Source organism: Sinohyriopsis cumingii, chromosome 1, assembly GCF_028554795.1.
Source record: "Sinohyriopsis cumingii isolate HCF-2022 chromosome 1, ASM2855479v2, whole genome shotgun sequence".
NCBI classification, from domain to species: domain Eukaryota; kingdom Metazoa; phylum Mollusca; class Bivalvia; order Unionida; family Unionidae; genus Sinohyriopsis; species Sinohyriopsis cumingii.
In genome coordinates, this window is record NC_142961.1 from 85,941,367 (window position 1) to 85,962,510 (window position 21,144).

The 21,144-nt window shown below is 35.8% G+C and overlaps 1 protein-coding gene across 1 annotated transcript in view; it reads right to left on the bottom strand.

The window, feature by feature from the left end:
- LOC149807279 (uncharacterized) overlaps positions 1-21,144 on the bottom strand; it is a 266,051-nt gene that overhangs the window by 213,288 nt on the left and 31,619 nt on the right. Inside the window, exons 13-15 of the mRNA XM_089953277.1 lie at positions 20,450-20,464; positions 12,767-12,955; positions 3,206-3,397 (exon numbers count right to left, since the gene is read on the bottom strand). Of these exons, the coding sequence (XP_089809403.1) occupies positions 3,206-3,397; positions 12,767-12,955; positions 20,450-20,464 (396 nt within the window). The remainder of the gene's footprint in view (positions 1-3,205; positions 3,398-12,766; positions 12,956-20,449; positions 20,465-21,144) is intronic.

Below are 21,144 nucleotides of genomic sequence, written 5' to 3' on the forward strand. Positions count from 1 at the left end.
GAAGTCAGTGAAAAATACTTTTGTGATTGTGTACTTGTCAAGATGAATCCCTTGCCAAGTTTCACAATTCAAGGTATAACAAGGTGCATACATGGTTCAAACAACCAGAGCTAAATACAAAAACTTAACCAAGAAAATGCAACTATATACATGAACAAAGCTAGGTCCATTGACACCCCCCCCCCCCGAAGGAGCCTATGTTATGAAGCCTACTGCCCTGGAGGAAATGCTGGTTGAGATACATGGGCAGACATGAATACAAACACAAACATAGAATAAAGTATCTCCATATTACACAGTGAATAGCATGGGGACAATTTAAATGCTTTTGTTACTTTTGTACTAAGAATTGTTATTGCTAAGATACTGCTTCTAGTAGCATGTAATTTTCTCAGATAAAACACTAGCCTTGCATTAAGAATTTTAAGATTTTTCCTTAAAACAAAAGGTTTGGGCCCCGAGTGGCCGAGTGGTCTAAAGCGCTCTCCGTTATGGATCACTGCCATCTCACCTCTGTCTGCGGCGGTTCGAGTCTAGGATTCAGCCAATGTGGGTATGTGAGAAAGCTTGCCAGTAGCTTCTCGTATGCCGGTGGTTCTTTCCGGGGTTTTCCCGGGTTCTTCCTCCACCATTAATACTGGCCACCATGTATAGCCTATCATGTGCTGAAAAATGGCGTTAAGCCCCAAAACAACAACAACAAAAAGTTTTCTTATGAAGAATTGTTAGGAAAAATTTATTGAGAATTTTCTTATGATTCCATTGCAAGTTCTACTCCCTTTTTCCATTTATAAGAAAATGTTGCCTCTTAAGATGTTGCATCATTTATGAAGATAAAATCGTAGTAAAAGGAAGCATTTTCTCTGAGCAACAAATTTTTAGTTATCTTTAAAAGAAATTTCAATTAGTTAATTTTTTAAGCAAGATGTTTTTCCTCAACTATTTCAACCAAGAGTAAGATTAAACTCTGAAGATGGCTCAGATTAAAGCACCACACACTTTTTTATCTGTCTCATCTTGAAATAATGTTAGCAATGCATCTGCATTTTCTCCATAAACTGTTATATACCATGATATAGACCATAAAACTGATATATGTAAAACTGCACGTCTTTAAGTTTAAATTATCCAGTCATGAATATGCAACAGGGTGTGAAGTTTTTCTATCCAAGCTATTACACCAGGTCAGTTATCTGAACAGTTTAAGGTTGCTCCTATCGGAGGAAAGATTGGTTTTGGGTGTCCAAATTTACTCTGAATTTATTTGGAAAGTAATTTACACATGTCCCTGAAATCTCTTATAATCTTGCCCAAAAACAGCGACAGATGCACTTAACTGCCATTGATATGAAGGTACATTTTTTATTGCATTTGTCAGTTGAGCAACAAGTTGTGTTTTAGGAAAGTGCCTATGATTTATAGTGCCGTATCAAAGTAAAAGTCAGTAATCTATACAAATAGACCAGTCCAATGTTTGCTAGCAGATGAAATAATTTGTCAAAAATGTCATACATACGTCTGTAGGTGGTTCATATTTACAAAGCATACTCAGAAGTAACAGGCATCAAAACATTTGGATCAGAAAGTGCAAGTGTGAATGGTGGATGGATGGATGAATAAACAAAATAAAAGAAATATTCAAAACTGAAATACTGAGATTAGCAAAAGGACATGTACACCACATCAGGACCATCCATCCAATAGGTGTATCAGGTTTCACACAGACATTTACCAGTTAGGTTGTTAATCTCTGGAAATTAAAGGATAAGCGGTGGAAGGAGGATGGACAAATGGAACTTCACTTAACAGGGGATAAATCTCAAGCAACAACGAAATTATCTACCAGCAGGCCTTGTTATTTCCTGTCCATTAATATACAGGCAAAGCTCTCACTGGGAATTAGTTTGATCAGAAAAAGATTCTAATTCCAGTTTAAATGACAAGCAACACTTTCAGCAATGGTAAATGTCAATGCATACAACTGTTCAAGAATATATCATTTTTGGTAGGTAGTATCCCAAAAGAAAATCAGAACCTGGCACATTTTACATCTCAATGTTTGATTAAGTGACTAGTAAATTTTTAACAGAATCAGAAATACTGTTCATAGAACACTAATGAACTGCCACCACCTTTATCAATGAACTTGCAGTCTAATGCACACAAAAAAGAGGCTCCATTTGCAAAACTTGACAAAAGTCAATGAAGCACACAAGTTTGGTCTATCACCTACTTTGGTTAAGTTTATGCTGAATTCACCAAAACAGATCCGGCCTCTGCACGACTAACAATTCTCAATAAATGACCTACTGTTCTCTGTCTGCAAACTGCACCAATACAGATCTACCATCATAGAATGTGCCTGGAAATCTGGATCGGATCAACAGTTTGTCAAGAGTAATAAGTAGAACACAGACCCTGATCTGGCAGTACATTATGTATGTCAGTTCAGTGTCCATGTTAATTGCAGTCGGACTCTACTTGTGAGTACATGAAAAGATGAGCAAGTCATGGAGTTGCAAAATAAACCATACAAGTCATTTTTGCTTGAATTTTGATAATGATTAGTTGTCCTCACCAAGACATATCAATGAAAACAGTTCTATTCCTCTGTAGCTAATAATACTTGTCAATCTGACCCACTTGCAAAACTTTTACTGAACTCGTGGCCCTTTCTTTGTAACCTTGTGCTGAACTAACCAAAACATATCTAAATTACAAGTTATATGGGTCTGGACCCAACAATTAATGGAAAAACCTTAATCACAGTGTGATGGACAGAAGAAAAAAATGATCGACAAAGATAATACTATGCACCTCACTTTTGTAGTGGCCTGACCAAGAAAATGACTGGTCATTTATCTAGATATCGATAAAAATATCAACATTTATTCTCAAAGGCCATTTCTAACCCGTCTAGAGTCAAGCTTTTCGTGCCTTAAATAGGCAATGACATTTCACTAGAAGTATGAAACATTTCAGTATACCACATAAACTAAACCCTCTGAGCTTTCATTTGGCTGTTCTTAAAAGCTATAAAAGTTCATCCTCTGAAGACGGAACAAAATCTATCAAATTAACAACCATACATTTCTGAACAGTTAATATGTTTATGAATTTAGTCAATGTCTTGCTCTCTGATATTAACAAGAGGACACATACATGCACCTTGCCTAGGTGTCACTGAACTGGAAATCATTCTTACTTGTATGGTGATAATGGCAGTCGTTATAGTAGCTGTCCTGTGGGACACAATGCCCACGGTTTCTGCTGAAGGTGCTGTAGAGAGGGCAAAACTTCAGTAACAATTCTCCAGAGTAGCAGATGTAATAAGCATTACAACTCCTCTCGTCAGGAACTATTTCACCATATTTACAGACAGATGTAGTCTCAACACCTAAATAGAAAAAGATTTTTGTGAAATGTGTCTCGCCTGAACATGGCACTATGATGCTGCCTCTAATTTATTAATGCAGGTCAGATAGGATTGGTTTGGTTATGTGCAGTCTAACGCCATTTTTACAGCAGATAATTGGCTATGCATGGCAGCCAGTGTATTTGGTAAAGTAAGACTCTGGGAATAACCACCAACCCACAGGAAGCTACTGACAAGCTTTCTCACATGCCCACATTGGTCGAACTCATACAAACTCAAGCAGACAGGTAAGATGTGTGAGTAATATGTAAATGCCAGCAACCAAGACTACTCTGCCACCAAGGGTCTTGGACAGACAGGAATCTGGTGAATTAGGCTAAGGTTAAGCCAGACAGTATTATTACACAATTCCACTCATTCCAAACAACTCACTAAATTATCAGATCTCTGGCATATAAGACTCATCAAGAGACCCTTTCATATAGATGATAAATTCTGCTGCAAAAGTTGAATTGTTACTTGCTTGTTAATTCTACTTTCAACTGGTTTAGAAACATACCTAAACAAAAAACCTGCACAAGTAACTACTGGCAATGTTAGCTCACAAACTCAATACTAGTCATTCATTGATCCCTAAACGTAGTGTTTTGGGCACTTCTATTTAAAAATACTTTCATTAAATACTAAATCCACAAATACTGATTTGTTTACAGATGATGCAACACTGTCTACATCCAATGAATTTATCCAAACACAATTAGACTCTGACCTTATTAAAATTTGAAGCTGGGCTAAGAATATAAGATGGTAATTAATGAAGGTAAAACAACATGTATAATTTTGGAAACAGCACAAAAAGTAAAGTTGTGAAGGCCCAAAATTATCTCCCACAATAAATAATCAGATAGAAAATGTCAAAAATGAAAACTCCAGTCTGTAGATAAGTTACAATAGGACTTCCATATTATCAAGCTTTGTAAAGCACTATCATCTAAAATTGCCCTACTCTGCAAAATCAAGAAATATTTACTTACAGAAACTTACATTCTATATAACAGTTCAAATATCCTTCCAACAATGGATTTTTGTTCAGATGAATGGAAAAACTGCCAAATCTCTGCTTGACAGGATTCATACAGTTCAGAAAAAGACACCACACATTAGATGCATCTCTAGGTTAGTCATCAAAACTAAAATGGCTTACAATATATTCAACTTATTTTTACAAGGCAGTTCTTATATATAAATGTCTTCATGGAGCTGCACTAGAGTATCTTCAGGATATATTCAGGCCTTGAAAATTCAACACTAAAGAAGAGAGCAATTTAAGAAAAGATTCCAATTCAACTTGCTTCTTTTAACATGGTAGTTGGGGTAAATAACTGCCAACTGCATTATGTACCAAATCATATAGAACACGGCCTTATAAACCAAAGCATATTAACAATAGCACTGTATACATCAATGGTATTGCAGGCACTATCAAAATTTGTTTTAAAATGGTGTTTTGAAAATGTTATGAAGATATAAAACTCATTTTCACCTTTTTCTCTTTCAATTCTTATATTATTGTTATACATAGTATGATTTTGTTCATGGAATAACAAAAGTACTGTTATATCCTAAGTTGTAAGGGGGGAGGGGAAGGGATGTACACACAGTTCTGGAGAACAAACTTCCAGTGCATGTAAAATACGCAGAAATTAGTATTTATAAAAACATATCACCACAACTATGTACGTGTTATTAAGAGGTTATAGTAGAATTTGGTATCTATAATACTAATGACATGTTGAACTAAATAATAATTGCTATCATCTTGTACATTATGTACATTGTTGGACTTTCTTCTTGAGATAACCTCAATGGAATAGTCTTGACTAAACAAGTTATCTTCTATAAAAAATTATTATTATTATTATTGTAATGGTGACAAGATCTTTAATTTTCTGGTGCATAATGTTAATTATAATGCAGCACTGACATTTTATTGCTTACTACAGTATAACTTGCTTATGATGATCCATCTTGAAAGACCACTAATGAATGACCCGTCTTAAAAGACCATGGTTATGAAATGACCCATCTTGAGTCCAGTTATGAAACGACCTATATTGAAAGACCATTACGAAATCACCTATCTTGACAGATGACCAATTATCTATCTTGAGACAATATTCTCAATGCAAATTTATGGATCTTGACAACTTGTCATAAGAGATCACATGTCTTGAAAGACCAAGCCTTTTTGCAGAAACGGAGGTCATCTAAAACAGATTTTACTGTTCTTGCTAATTTCTCATTGTACGATATCAGGAATTCAGCTTTATTAGATATTCAATTGTACTACTTCAATCCTGAAAAGATTAGCAATCATCTGCATCCATTCTTCAGGAGGATGAATCATTTCAAGAATTTTCTTTTGCACATGTTTTCATCAAGCTTTTTTACATTTTTTTATGCTATAAATTATTTCTACCATCTATATTTTCAGCACTTGCAAAAAGTAAATGTTCCCCTATCTTGCTGCTGTCACGAAGTCAAACTCCATCAGGCATCTGAACATTTGTATCCAATGTTCATTAACATTTTTCACAAAGAATTTTTAAAACTGTTGATCATATTGTCCAGGTAGGCAGGAGACGAGATGGGCACTCCTCCCTTACTGGCATATTTGAATTTTGGAGCCACAGTAAATATCTTAAAGTTTCAGCTGAATGCAGTTACTAATGCTTAAGACATTACATTGAAAACATCTAAAGCAAAACACTGCCAAAAAATGACTAGCATCTCACCATACCAAAGCAAGCAAGACACTGTTTGGTGTTTTATGAAACTACAACATATGTAGGTTATTTAGTGTCATGGCAAAGGAAGTAAAATACCTTACCCAAGGACCAGCATGGTATCAAACATGGGCTGATCCATAACCTGCTGTAACATGTCAGCTTTGAAAATGTGATTTTCAGTAAACATTACAAAAGATCAACAACAAAAATGGGAGATGAACACATTTCTTAAAGACCAAATTCAAATGGTCTAACCTAGTTTAGTCAGTATAAATGGACAGTACTGCTCATCTAAAACTATCCTCAGTCTATATAGATTATTATCAAAGAAACAAGTTAACATAACCAGCTATAAACAACCACCATTTGAGACTTGATCGGCAGAGATTAGCTAGCCTGATGTCCGATTATTAGGCAAATTTGCAAAGGTCAAGAACACAAAGTGGAACAACCCGATTCATTTAAGATGAGGCAAATCCAAGAGATGCATGCTGAGAAACCAAGTTATTACACACCACTGCCTCGAAGGAGACTAAGATGTCTATTCAAGATTGTCAAGTCTGTGTTCAGCAGCAACATTTCTTTGAAGTTGGATTTTGCCCCACATTAAATGCAAAACAATCTCAGTAGTCAAAATAGTGTCCAAGTGTGCTTCATTTTTAAGGCAAAACATACAAATAACAACTTTAATTAATGGGAGGAGGACCCATCTGCAAATGGAGCAAAGTCCACCTAAACTAAAATTGTACAACGCCTGATGGAGTTTTACTTCAAGTGACAGCAGCAAGTGGGGAGGGACATTTACTTTTTCCAAGTGCTGAAAATTATATCAACATTGGTCATTCTGGAATTCCAGCAACATAGCAACACCACCTTGCATGTTTGACACTCACTCAAAGCGATTCAGAAGCTGATAAAAATTCCAGAATATCTTTGGGAAGTCTAATGAGTGTAAAGAAACACAAATGACACTTGCATTACCATCAAACCCACTACTGAACTACTGACAGCAGAAGACCGCTTTCAAGACTATACCACTATCCAATTGAATTAAAAGACAAATGCACTGATTAGAGCCATTTAAGAAGGGAGAGGCTGCTGTATTTAGTTAATTGGTATAGGGTGGAAGCACAATTCATTTCTTAAAGCAAAATATCAAAACATGTGATTAGGAAACGATGAGCCATCTGCAAAGCAAGCAAAGCCCAGAAAATTTCTGACCTTCTGATTAAGTTTTGAGGCAATGCAGCCAAGAGGAAGCATTTAATTCTTTGTGCATACTGAATCACCATACCATATCCACAGAAGTCATTCTGGAGTGTGGGACATCAGTATCAACATTCTGTGCTCAATTTTAGTCCATGATAGTGGGAAGTTGTGTGTACCTAATTTTTGTCATATTTTGTAGGCTGTTTACTTATATTTGAGTGTAAGGTATAGTCTTTTATTTATGAACTTAGAATGTTCTAGAAGCTTGACCTTGTTTACAAGTTGCATCATAGGTCAGGTGACAGCATATAAGATCAAGTTAAACATAAAATCATTTTAATATCAGTTTTTGGGAATCTATAAACAATTTTAGTTGTATTCAAATAAAATATGAGAGGAATCACTTATTTAAAAATTATTCTAAGGTGCTCATCGACATTTTGGACAAAATCACAACTTTGAGATTATTGTGGAATTAAATCAAAGACATTCTGGATTATAGCATTTTGATACATCAAGATTATTGGTACATCAGCTAGTTCAAGATTACTGGTACATCACATTCAAGACTGGAATTCCTTCAGAACATTCTATGTTTGGACTTGGTTTCTCTTCTTGTTACCTAGTTTAAGATGATCAAGTTCTAACACTTGCCACAACAGTTGTGAATCATTTATCAGACCCATGTAAGGAAATGTTTAACAATGTTTAACAGCATCTTCAAAAGTGAACAACAGTACCATCAAGTCTCTAATCAGTGCAAAAGTGAACACCGATAACACTTGCATCAGCTTCAAAACCTCCAAGAACTAGTGAGTGTGATTTGGATTTTCAATGTAGCTTAACGATTTTTCAGTCATATTGCTACGGTGTCTGCAGTGTGGCAGTTTATAAGTGATGTCCAGCACTGGGGCATCATGCCTCAGTCATGTAGCATGATGTCCCACCCAGTCACATTATCCTGATACCAGGCGGACCACTCCTAACACTAACCTCTTAATGCTGAGCGCCAAGCGAGGCAGCTGTTAGTACCATTGTTGTAAGTCTTTGGCATGACTCGGTCGGGGATCGAACCCATGACCTCCCACATCAGAGGCAGGCAGAGGCATTAAAGTGAGGGACTCACTAGAAAGAAAGCCAAACACCCAACTGGATTCAACCCTGTATCAGTGGTTTGTGCAGACCAGGGCTGAAGGAGCGTCGATATCAGGACTCATTATAAATAAAGGCACAAGCTGAAAAATTTCACATTGACTTACATGGGCAAGATTCCAGCTTCAAAGCTAGCAATGGATGTCTAAACCATTTTAAGCAAATTCTGGAGAAATCTGCTCTTCAGATTCTCAAGCTGCTATTAACTATTAGGGTGAACTGAATTTTATTAACAGAGGAAGGTGAATATTCCTCAGAGCAGATTTACAGTTGTGATGAAACTGTATTGTACTATAAAATGATTCTTGATACCACCCTAGCTGAGAAAAAAGAACAGGAATGGTATAAGAAAATAATGGAGACATTAACTTACATGTTTTGTGTCAATAAATTGGGAAGACACAAACTTAAACCAATAGGTATCAGAAAATTAAGTCGCCTAGACGCTTCCCTCATTTGAATATAAAGACCCTACCATTTTCCTATGATGCAACTAAAAATGCATGGATGACAGCTGCCTTGTTTGAAAAATGGTTTCAAAATAAACTTGTACAAACAGTTTGATCCCACCTCAGAAATCTGAAGATAGAGAGCCAAAGGCATTGTTACTATTGGAAAACTGCCCTGTATATACCCACACACAAACAGCCTCATTAATAATGATGGGAAAATAAAAGCCAATTTCCTCCTGAAGAATACCACTTCCAGGATTCAGCCACTGGACCAGGGCATATCAGAAGACACCTCAGACAAGGCAATACTTCATAGTCTAAATCTTAAAGGCAATGTACCTCTGTGGCAAATCCTGGGAATGCTATCACGCTAAGCTGCATTGAGAAATGCTGGTAGAAATGGACTTTTGATACTGACTGCCCATTTGTAGACCACATTTCAGATGCAGTAATTATTCATCAGATCACGTTAACACTTATAGTGATGCTCAAGATGGCAATATTTCTGATTACAGCGAGAATGCCCCACCTGAGCATAATTCACCATCAGCAACAAAAAATTAGGCAGTCCAAAAATTAGTGTGCTATAAGATGGAAGTACGAGATTGCCTATGTTCAAATTTTTCAGTTGAGGAATATGATCGACTTTGCCAAGAGCAAACATGACAGTAACAGAAAGCAGCTGAAAATTATTCACTTCTTCAAAAAACAGTAAAGTAATTTGATTCACAGGTGAGATACCTTAGCAGTTTGAAATTTTATACCCACCATTTATTAAAAACACTTCATCCATTACGTAATTTTGCCATTTTTTTCTCCACTAAATTAAGAATGATCTGTCACAATTCTTGAATATTTTAAATCTATGCAACCACATATATTGTGGAATCAATGTACGCGATTCGATTTGCAGGGAATACAAAGCATTGATACTCTATTCATGCTATACATTCTACATGTATTTATATACAGTATACAGGTACATTTACAAATGCGTGGTTCTCTGAATAAACTAAACCAAATACACAATCTGTTTTCACTACAGGTGTATTTTTCATTTAATTTGCATTGATTTAAGATGGTAGCTGTGCTATGAATCACATTTTTGAGCCCACTTTTACAACACACGCACACACAAAAGCAAATATTTTGCATGGTACATGCATCATTTTCTCCAGCTAATTGACCTGGCTGCTTATAACAGTCGGGTTCTATGGACCCCAACTACCATCCTATAACCTGGCTGCTTATAACAGTTGGGTTCTATGGACCCCAACTACCATCCCATAGTGAGATCATGCTGTAGCTTTGTTTTCTGATACTAAAGTAATATAAAAAGATCCGTTTTCTGTCAACTTGCATTCTTTTATGAAATCTAAAAAAAGTCGATTAGTGGATGGTGAAAAATATATAGACTTCAAGATTTTGTGGAAGAAATTCCGCAACCAGTGAATAATTATATTTAGATGTTCTGCAATTTCATTCTCATCACGATAGTATGACATAACTGACAAAGGTCTGCATGGCTCTTGTCTTGTATACACATAAAATGGACGATAATCTGCTCTGCCACCATACATCAAGTCTTCTAGGCAAAATCCTAACACGTGGACACTATATATAACTGGAGCCCACCTTGGAAAAATGTCTATAAAACAATCCCTTATGTTGGCTATGTACATATCTGTACATCTATCCATATGTGTCTGTATGTGTGTCAAACAACACCAAAGTGAAATATTCTTTTAGTTCTAACAGTTGATGCATATCTTATTCTAAATCTGGCATGGTTTGACCAAAGCTTTTTTCTCAAACTGTCTTTTACAATTATTTGTCATTTTACTCAATAAAAATGATTAAGCAAACCATTTAATATTTAGGATGCTTGCTTGTTGAATTGTGTTGGTTTAACAGCAGTTTTAACCTACTGATGTGCTGAGGAAATGGAAGCCAAATGCATTACCATAGACACCTTGTTGGCCTGGGTGGGTATTGAACCCATAACCCATGGATTACTGATCATGCTGACATTATGCCGACTGAATTACCACAGCTCCCCATTGCAGGTATGCCAGTTTTGATAAAACACTTCACATTCAGTCAAGATAGATGGGCTCATGCATGTAAGAGTGAAGTTCATAATTGTATATCTTTATCTACCTAATTGTTTATCAAACTGCAGCTGGCAAATAGATACACATTTGTATAGATACCCTGCTTAATATATGCAGTATAGATAATGCCCTGGAACTAGTTATATCAAGTTACTTAAGATGCACAATATGTGGCATGTTGTGCTGCACATTACATAAATGAAGATTAGCACAGTGTGGCAATAAAGAGCTGACTTGCACAACTAGGCATTCTTGCTGCCAAATTCCTTGTGGTAGAAGCAGTATAGGCATTTACCAATTTTTTTAAAATGCAATACAGAGCTAATTGGCTTGTTAACTTTGTTATCAGGGTACCAGCATGTCACTGGTGTAAACCTGGACAGTCTAGCTCTTGTACTACACTATGCTGAACTGGACAAGCAAGTAAGAGGTATCATTCAGTCTTGTGTGAACATGTAATTGTTCCCTGTGAGGGTGTACCTATTTAACCTTGTGCTGGCTTGCATAATATTGTCCTGTGTGGACCAGTGTTCTGTGTGAGAACATGTCATATGCAGACCATTATTATGAGACCCTCTGGCATATACATGTTACCGGTATATTCCATGTCTCTTTGAAGACTAGAACTTGAGAAACTTTTACAAACAGTACTCTTGACAGGTTTCTGTATTGCTTTAGCTTGAATTTAGTGGTTAATTTTATGTCTTACTCATTTTTTGAATGAAATGTTAATAAATTAATGTGAACTGAATTTGTATATAGTTTGATGTAGATATAATTATATTTGTACTATGCATTTATGCTCAATTGCTGCTCACTCCCCTCACAGGTACAAAAACAGGCCAACTGTAAGCTGTAATAGTCATGAGCACCCTAGGTCTGCACTTTAATGTACAAAAGACAAATACAGAACATGCCTTATTTCATCTGTCTTATTCCATTTACAGTTTTTGTTCTCACACTGATAATAAAATGCACCACGTTTAGACCATGCACAAACAATCAGATAAAAAAGGTGCAGCCCTGCATGCTTTCAGATGATCATGATCATAAAAGTAGGCCTATTTGATGGAATACCCTTATTCCACTGAAGATTTCAGCCACCATTATTTTTCAAGCCCTTATAATTGCTATATGGTTTGGAACAACTGCATGTTGTGAAATGTGTACTCTGAAAAATTTAAATCTCAACACTCCAAACATTTTATGATGAAAAACCTTGTTTGAGATGACTTTACATCAACCTCAAAAGCTTTAATTTCAACTCAATATTAGGATTGCTCAATGATCTCAATGCATGATCTCTTTCAACAGTTGCAGATCTGATGTACAATTTCCAATGATCTCTGGGTTTGTTCTCATTAAACAAACACAGCAGACTTGATGTACAATGATCTCGATGCATGATCTCTTTAAACAATTAGAACTAATGATCTGATGCACAATTTTCAATGATCTCAAAGACTTTGTCTCATTAAAAAAATTAGGACTGCTAAACTAATGCAAAATTTCACCTATTTCAAAGCTTCATATTGTGAAAAAATTAGGACTGCTTTTCTGATGCACACTTCAATTTTCATACTGTTCATTCTGAAGGCTAGTCCTGAAGATAAGAATGATAATAACCACTCACCTGGTTACAATCATGCCAAGAAAGACAAAATGACCACTCACCTGGTGTACAATCATCACTGATACTCCCTCTAGACACACATTGTTTCTTGGATTGACTGAAGACATTATCTGGATGGCATTTCTTCTTGATCAGAGTATAACTTAAGGTGCAATGGTAGTATGACTGGCAGTCATCTGGGTCAGGAAGGGAGTCACCAGGGGTACAGGTAGGAGTCATGGTCCCAATGGCTATAAAATTTAAAATATAAAAGATCAGTGCATAAGTGGAAAAGTGCAGGAGTGACATCTATGCACTTTTTACCAACTATAGGATTAATTCAAGGTACAAAACAGTGTTTAGAAGAAACTATCATATCTGAACAAACCAAGTTATAGTATTTGCTACTCTCATTTGTACCAGCATACCGATTTTAAAAACAAACACCCAACATATAAAAATTCACAGAATTTGGTTATTTCATTCTCCAATTTCTAAATTCTAGCAAGATCTTCACCAGGCGGGAGGAGATGTGCATGCTTATAACACCATCTTGTTCACATTTCAAACCAAATTTCTTTGCTACCATGGTCACCATATTTGCATGGGTGAGTATTTTTTCAGACCACAGATGTCAAGAATTTTAAAAAAGCTCTGAATAGTTCCATAAATTGCTGCAATTCTTGGAGATGCATTGCTTTCAATGGATGTACATCAGAGTTGCACCTTTCCATTTTTTTCAAGTTTTTTTTTTAAATATTAAAAGCAGACATTACATTAAATATACTGGATGCAAACAAGTTTTTACTGAAAATTAACTTATAAAAAGTGGAAAAAGACAATTTGTAGTGTGGTTGTTGACACTGCCAGCTTCCATTCTGAATAAAATGCAAAAAAGATGACTGTCTTATAAGCCACAAGGTGACAATCTGGTTAAAAATTACAAATTGAACAAAATTGTTACATTTTGCGCATTTTTTATATCCTTGATGCTTTTCATTTAAAAAATGGTAGAGGGATGGAAACAAATAGGAAGGTAAGTGAATACTATAGACACTAGCTATAACCAACTGATGGTGGTCAGACACTAGGCTCAGACCAAACATGTATTCTCCACCATTTTTATGGTACAAAAGCTTGCTAAATCTGAGAATTACATGGAGAAGCTGCCCTTGTACCTCATCAGTAACAGTAGTTTTGAGATTACAGTCTTTAGGGCTAAACAATGTATTGAAAGAAAGATCCATGTGAAACACTTCTGAGTATAAACTAGATATCTTACCAAAATATCAAGCCAAGTTTGTAGTAGAAGGCCCACCTGGGCCTCTTGTGAATTTAGCCTAATACATTTTGAATTTTTCACAAGTTTCAGTGGGATCAATTTTTAGTCCATAGGTAAATTAACATTAAATTTAGGCACATGAATCCAGGGTAAACTGCTTTTCTTGTGCTTGTGTATATCACAAAGTTATTTTTTTCTTCTGTTGCCGAGTAGGCAGTTGATATACAACACATCAAACCAAATAGCACAGAGGTGCTACATCTTATGTCACATATTTAGGCTCAAACAAACAGTAACAAGAGTGAAGACAACAAGCTTTGAAAAAATACAATAATTTCCCTAGAAAACTTCTGTAATAATGAAAAATTATGAACTTACGATTTTTTAGAATCAAATCCAAAAATAATCCAAGAATAATCAGAATAAAAATTTAAAATGTTCTACTGATTTCACATTTGAATCCTGACAAAAAATCCAAGATGGAAGACTTGACATATGCTGCAATCTGAAGTGTTGAAGTCTACAGTTCCTTGTAGAAACAAGAATTATCACTGATTTTTGACAACTGAATAAATTTTTATAAAAAACTGTCCTTGTTCTACAATAATACATGAGCACATGTATTTTCCTGAAAAATTTAACAGAATTAATCCTTTTGAATCCAAGTAATTTAAAATAACTCCAAACAGCACAACATACCACTAACAGTTTAACAGCCCAGTTTCTACTGAGATTAATTCTCAAAACATGGGTTATATGGTCTTTCTAAAATGTAAACAAGGGGTCATGTGATCATCTTCTGGAAGTTTATAGAAGCTAAATACTTGTTAAGAGTCATGTACCCCCCAGTGTGACCCTGACAAAAAACAATCATTTTATAATTAAAAAAATAAAAAATTTGTTTACATCTTAAAGACAAAGTTCCATCATGGCCTCGAAAACAACCAATCATTTTAAAATAAAAAAAGAACTTGTTTACGATGGTTGCTACAAATTTTGAAACAAGGTCAGGATTTAGATCAACACCTGGTGTTTAAACTAACAGTCAAGGTCAAACCATTTTCTGAAAAAAGTATCATCTCTAGTGAATAAATTTACATTATAATATCATATAATGAAAAATAAAAAATTTAAAACTGACAATTAAATTGAAATAGAAATATATTAAATCAGATACAAATAAATCAAATATAACATAACATACAAGACCTATTTCCTATTTCAATGAATATGCATAGGCCTGCTTTTTAAATTTATAACAATGTGGTATGTTAAATTCAAAATCAATTTTAACCATTTTCTTTTTGGGTATACATCTAATATCTATAAGAAGATTTATAGGTAAAATTGGATCTTTACAGCTGTATAATTATTTTTCACAAGAAATTTTTCATTTTAAAATATGAGAGAACTTGTTCACTGTCAGGTCAACAAAACAGTGACCAACCATAGCGGACTTCAAAACATTCAGTTTAGAAATTCAAGTTCACAAAAAGGTTGGATAGGTCTTTGTTCTGGCCAGTATCCTTTCTGTGGAATGGTAGCCATCAATTACAATGAGAGCCAACTTCTCAAAACACCTTCAAATGATGTTACCCATGATTGTGAAGTTTTCACACAATTGTTTCTGATCTAACCACTCTCCATTTTCCCTTGTGAGCTTTTAAAGTGGTCGGCCTTCTTTCTCTAGCAAATTATATAGCCAATTGTTCTAGAAGTATACAAGCCATACATGACATAGGCCACCTGATGTGGAAGGGGTCTAGGACATGTTCAAGTTGCTCCAATTCAAGACCACATCAAGCATGGAACCAATCACTCTAAAGCTGAGAACAGACCAGTGTCAAAAAGAATTTCTGGTCCATGCACAAAAATGAAGGTTCCAACCTTTCAAGGCCTGCAATATCTTTGTCGACAGCTGGAAATTTGGTGTACAGAATGGCATGGGTATGAAAGGTCTGGTTAAAATTGATGGAGAAGTCATCACTCTGAAAACAAAGAAAGGCATGTTGATCCTTGGGTCCTGAGCTTGCCTTACAAAGCAGTGTAAAAATTCCGACCTGACCAACTGTAGAAACTGTCTTGAAAACAGATTTTTCTCTCTTACGTAATTGACAAATGCACAAATTTTGTACAAGGCCATTTATGGAGCAAGAGGAGATGCAACCCAGAAGATTTCCAACTGATGTACAGAAGACTGGGTCCACCTTAGACCATACTGGATAGAGGCAGGAAGATTTAACCCATAAGCATGTTCTAAAACTTGTAAGAGAAGAGTGGGAAGGAAATCTGCAAAGATAGTGACACTGCTAATGTTGTACATCTGAGACCGAACAAAGCCAAGAGTCTGTTCATGCTGGAACATGGAGATCTCCAAACATTTCACTTCAAAGTCATCAAATGATCTGAGTCAAATATCGGGTGTTGAGGAATCTTGAGTTACCAAGGCCTGTACTGGGTCAGGATGAAACTTGGATCAATGATGGTCCTGTCTAGTGTCGTGATTGCCTACAATGCTTCCATGGATCAAAGGTTCACCAAATCCAGTTCCTGCTATGCTGGGCATTTATGACAGATGTGGCTGAGCAAGCATAACTGTGTCAAAGATTGGGACTGGAATCTGGTCCAAAGGGAGAAAACCTCCATACCTGGTCCTTGTGGTAGAAGGCATATGGTGGACCTTTCTCACATTCTAAGGGTTATTTGAATAAAACATACTTAGGACTTGAGGAAGCCACTTTTAACATGGTGTAGTCACTTGTATATACAAGACAGAACTTTGCATAATTTTTGTATTAACTCAGTAATCTGAGTACCCTGGCATAGTTTAAAAAAGTTCCTTCTCACGGTGGCAAGTATGCTTCATTGGAACAGCGCCAACAAAAGTCCCATGTGAGTGAAGGATGGGATCAATACAGGTGGTACGCAAGATAACTGAATGAAATAAAAACCTGTTCATGTTGAGTGAAAGCACCACAAATACCAGAAAATGTATCTAAATTCAAAACCTAAGGCAAGACAGACAGGACACAGAACAAGCAACTTTTGCGATGGGGAACAATATAATGGTCATTTATTAGATTAATATAGTTACCAAAAACTAATGGCCTCTTTACTCTCTAGTACGTTAAACTATACTTATTAGGTTGAAATCTAACGATATTTTCATTGAACCAACAGTATCCTACAGGATCTCAAAAGAGAATGCATAGGTCACATGACTGGTCTCGAGCAGTAACAGAATACAAGATGAAAGGGAAGGTGGGTGGGCATGTGATCTCTAAGGGTACTACTGGTTCAATGAATTATCTTCAACTTGGCAAGTATCTAATATTTCATCATACCCTAAGGGACACCACCGAGATGTTTAGAGCTGATCCTGTGACAGAAGTAAAGTAGTGTAAAATGGTAAATAACTGCATCATAAAACAAAGTTACCATACAGATCCAACTGAACATGATCAATAGATGTAATAAATTTATCAATGGGTTGGAGATGTTATTCACCAAATGTTCTAGTCAGATGTGATGTGTTTCTGATAATATATCAGGAACAAAGCTTTTGCTACAACTGATTTTGAGCTTCAAGGGTTGGTGGTTCTTTCCGGGGATTTCGCAGGTTCTTCCTCCACCATTAATACTGGCCGCCATGTATAGCCTATCGCGTGCTGAAAAATGGCGTTAAACCCCACAACAACAACTGATTTTTGATGTTGTAGCCAGTATCATGTCAGAAAACATCACACTAGTGAATGCCATTCATGTACTATGTAGTTTAAAAACTCAGCATTGATCCCAGCACCCTGCAAGGTGGATTCTAGCCATCTTGAAATAGTGTCCTGTTCACTGACTGAAAAGGGGCCTGGATGCCAAATGTTTGGTTTCATTATTCCTAATACTGTTTGTCCTATTAAATATCAACAAGAGTGACTGAGCATAAACATCTGGTGTCCATAAGCTGCAATGTGAATTTCACCCAAATGATTACCTGCAAATGATTGCTGATGATCACCTATTATAAAGATAACTATTCTTACCTAAATTCCTAAGAAATTAAGGGTTTGTCCTCTTTGGCCAGAAAGCAACGCCAGAAGCAAAACCAATGTGTACAAAGGAAATTTCAAGGGAAGTTTAGAAACCAGTGAAAATGATTGATGGCAACAATTCAAAATCCCATGTGACTACATTCTTGGGCAAATTAGGTCTCATTAAACATTCAATCAATGGGCGTTGCAAGTGATGTGACAAAACTAGAACTATATAAATTGCCAATCTGGCTGACCTGATAGTACTATAGTACTATATCATTGTCCATTATGAAAAATGATGTAGCTAAGGATTCCAAAACAAAATGTAAAAGAAAAGGATTGCTTTGGGTCTGGTCATAAAAGCGCATCCATTGCTGGTTAACTCATTTGACCCCGGAGGCTTTTGTCGCCTGAAATGCAAGTAGGAAAGACATTTTGGGGGCTATTTCTGAATATATTAAAATACATTGGCTTTCAACAGATTTCCCATGAGACTAATGCCTAGTTGTATTAGAAACATCATTTTCCATTGGTTATTTTGCTTGCACATGAGCAGAAGGGTAAAAGTTTTTTTTTTTTTTGCTTTATGGACACATCATTTTTATATGGAGACCACTCTTTATTCCAAATGCCCACCTTATCCTAGTTTATGCAAAGGTTCACCTGTCTGCAGTTCAGATCAGTCTGCCTTAGATCTGAGGCCAAAAGGTCTAAAATCCAGACAAAAAAATCGCATTCCAACCACTAGCAAATTTTGGGTGAAACAAAACGGGTCAAAAAAATTAGGTTTTTCCCTCTGTATTTTGTAGTCCAACTAGAACATCCAGATTATTTAGCAACAATGTACAGCTATATCTGTCTGCTTTTTTTTTTAATACCACCCACTTTGGTTTATCTTAAATGACCTTGATGCTGCAGAGCTCAAATAGGGTACAGCCTCATCACACCTACAGGCGGGATTGGGGCCGAATGAGTTAAGAGGGTGAAACCAGCCCAGTTAATTCAAATGACCTCTGCAGCCCAAGTTCCAATTACATACTCAATTATGGCATCATGAACCATACTGATACTAGATATAGCTCGAGTATTTCCTACAAGGAATCCATTTTGTTAATCTGTAACCATGCAATGTCAGCCATTTAAATTTTTTTTTTTTACAAAATTCCATTTGCAACATTAGGTTGGATTTTAGTTTTGCAGGCAGCACATCATCCACCATTACAGTAACAATGCTGACCAGTGCACTGAAAACTTGCTTTGGAAAGGAATTGCTGTACTCTTTGTGCAATATAAAGGAAATTGTACTAATCTCAGTCCAACAGTCTTTTACAGGAGTCTTGAAAATGCAGCAGAAAACCTTTAACTAATTGAAAAACTAAAAATTTCATTGGTAGCTAAAACCAACAATTGACAATCATTTTGGACTTATATACTGACCAGTCATGTGACCTTGGCATCATTGTGTAGGGTACAAATGGTTCAATGAAATGTAAGGTAATATAACTTAATTTTTATTTATAAAGAAAACAAAAGTACCATAAATAGCACATTATATGCCAACCTGCCTATAGTTATGTACAGACCTGAAATTTTAGCACCGAAACCATTTTTTCTTCCACTTTGAATAATCTTAATCATTTACCTCAAAAAATGATAGAGCTTTATTAACCTCAGTGCAAACCATCAAAAGTTTATTAGGTCTGTTATGTCAAATTTTAGTGTGCAGAAACCACATTGTTCTTTTAGTTAGTGACCATGACCTTTCACTTCTTGACCCCTAATACAAGTCCTCCATACCCGAAGTAACAGAACTTATGAAGCAAGTCAGTGACCTTGACCTTTAACATCAAAATCAAAATGGTTCTTACTTGCACCAAGTGCAAGCCACCCGCAAAGTTTGAGAACCACAGATCATGGAGAACAAGGTATTATGCATAAGCCATTTGTCTTGTTTCTGCTAAGTAAATGTTCATGGTCAGCAGCTAAAGTTATTGCATTGCAATGAGACTGCCAGTTGGGTGATGGATAAAATCTCTGCCTTATGATGTGCGTATTTTAAATATATTCCCAAGTGACTATACATATACTACAAACAAGCAATTGCAGCATGCCTTATTCAAAATGGTCATACTTCTACAAATTTCCAATATGTGCTTTCATTTTATCTTCATCTGGATTCAAGATAACAATTCATAGTATACAGACCACATGTTCACAGACAAAAATATATGGTAGCCCAGATGAAACTTTCTGGTAGCCCTTGAGCTCAGGGCACAAGATTTTTCAGAATCTGCTCAAAGGCTACTGAACTGCAATATATGGATAATAAAATATCTTTATATGATCACTTAAAACATTTCTTTTGATACTGAAATCAAAACTTTGGTCCATTAACTTCTGGATGGTATTCATATACTGTAAAAAAATATACTTACATTCTGTTGTAGGAGCTGAAATGAAAAGGAAATGATTTGTAATAATTGTTGTAAATTTTACAAAATGGGCAAATATACTTGTACAGTTTTCTAAAGAATGCCATGGAAACGAATACCATGACCCTAGATGGCCAAATTAAAAATTTCATATGTGGTACAAAGTTGTACTACATCAGAAGTTTGATGTTCAGGGAGTTTGACAAATTTGGAAAAAATGAGTATTTCAAAATCAAAAGTGGTGCATAACCCTAAAACAATCTCTGTCACATGCAAATGGATCAAGTACACAAGGCTTTTGAACAGATTACCTCTGCCGCTAAAGATTTATCCTACCACTATTTCTCACGCTCTGACAATTGTGATTTCAAACAATTTTAAGTGCTGTAATGAATATGTAATCAAAGTCTCTCTGAGAAAACGTACCAGATTATGTAATTATTAGAGTCAAATCTGCCATTTCCTGAATCCTCCCCTCCAAAAATGACAAAAAATCCTGTTTTGATCTTAAGATCAAATAGACAAATGGAACTTACCTCTCATGGTTTCTACTAAATGGCCAATGTTATACCCTATCTTTACTAGTCTGAACAAAACTGCTCACACTTGCGGATGGGTGGGAGGGTTTAACAGCGATGTGATCTTGAAAGTATTCTTGGAGAAACTATTTACTAAAAATTTGACCTGCTCCATCACAT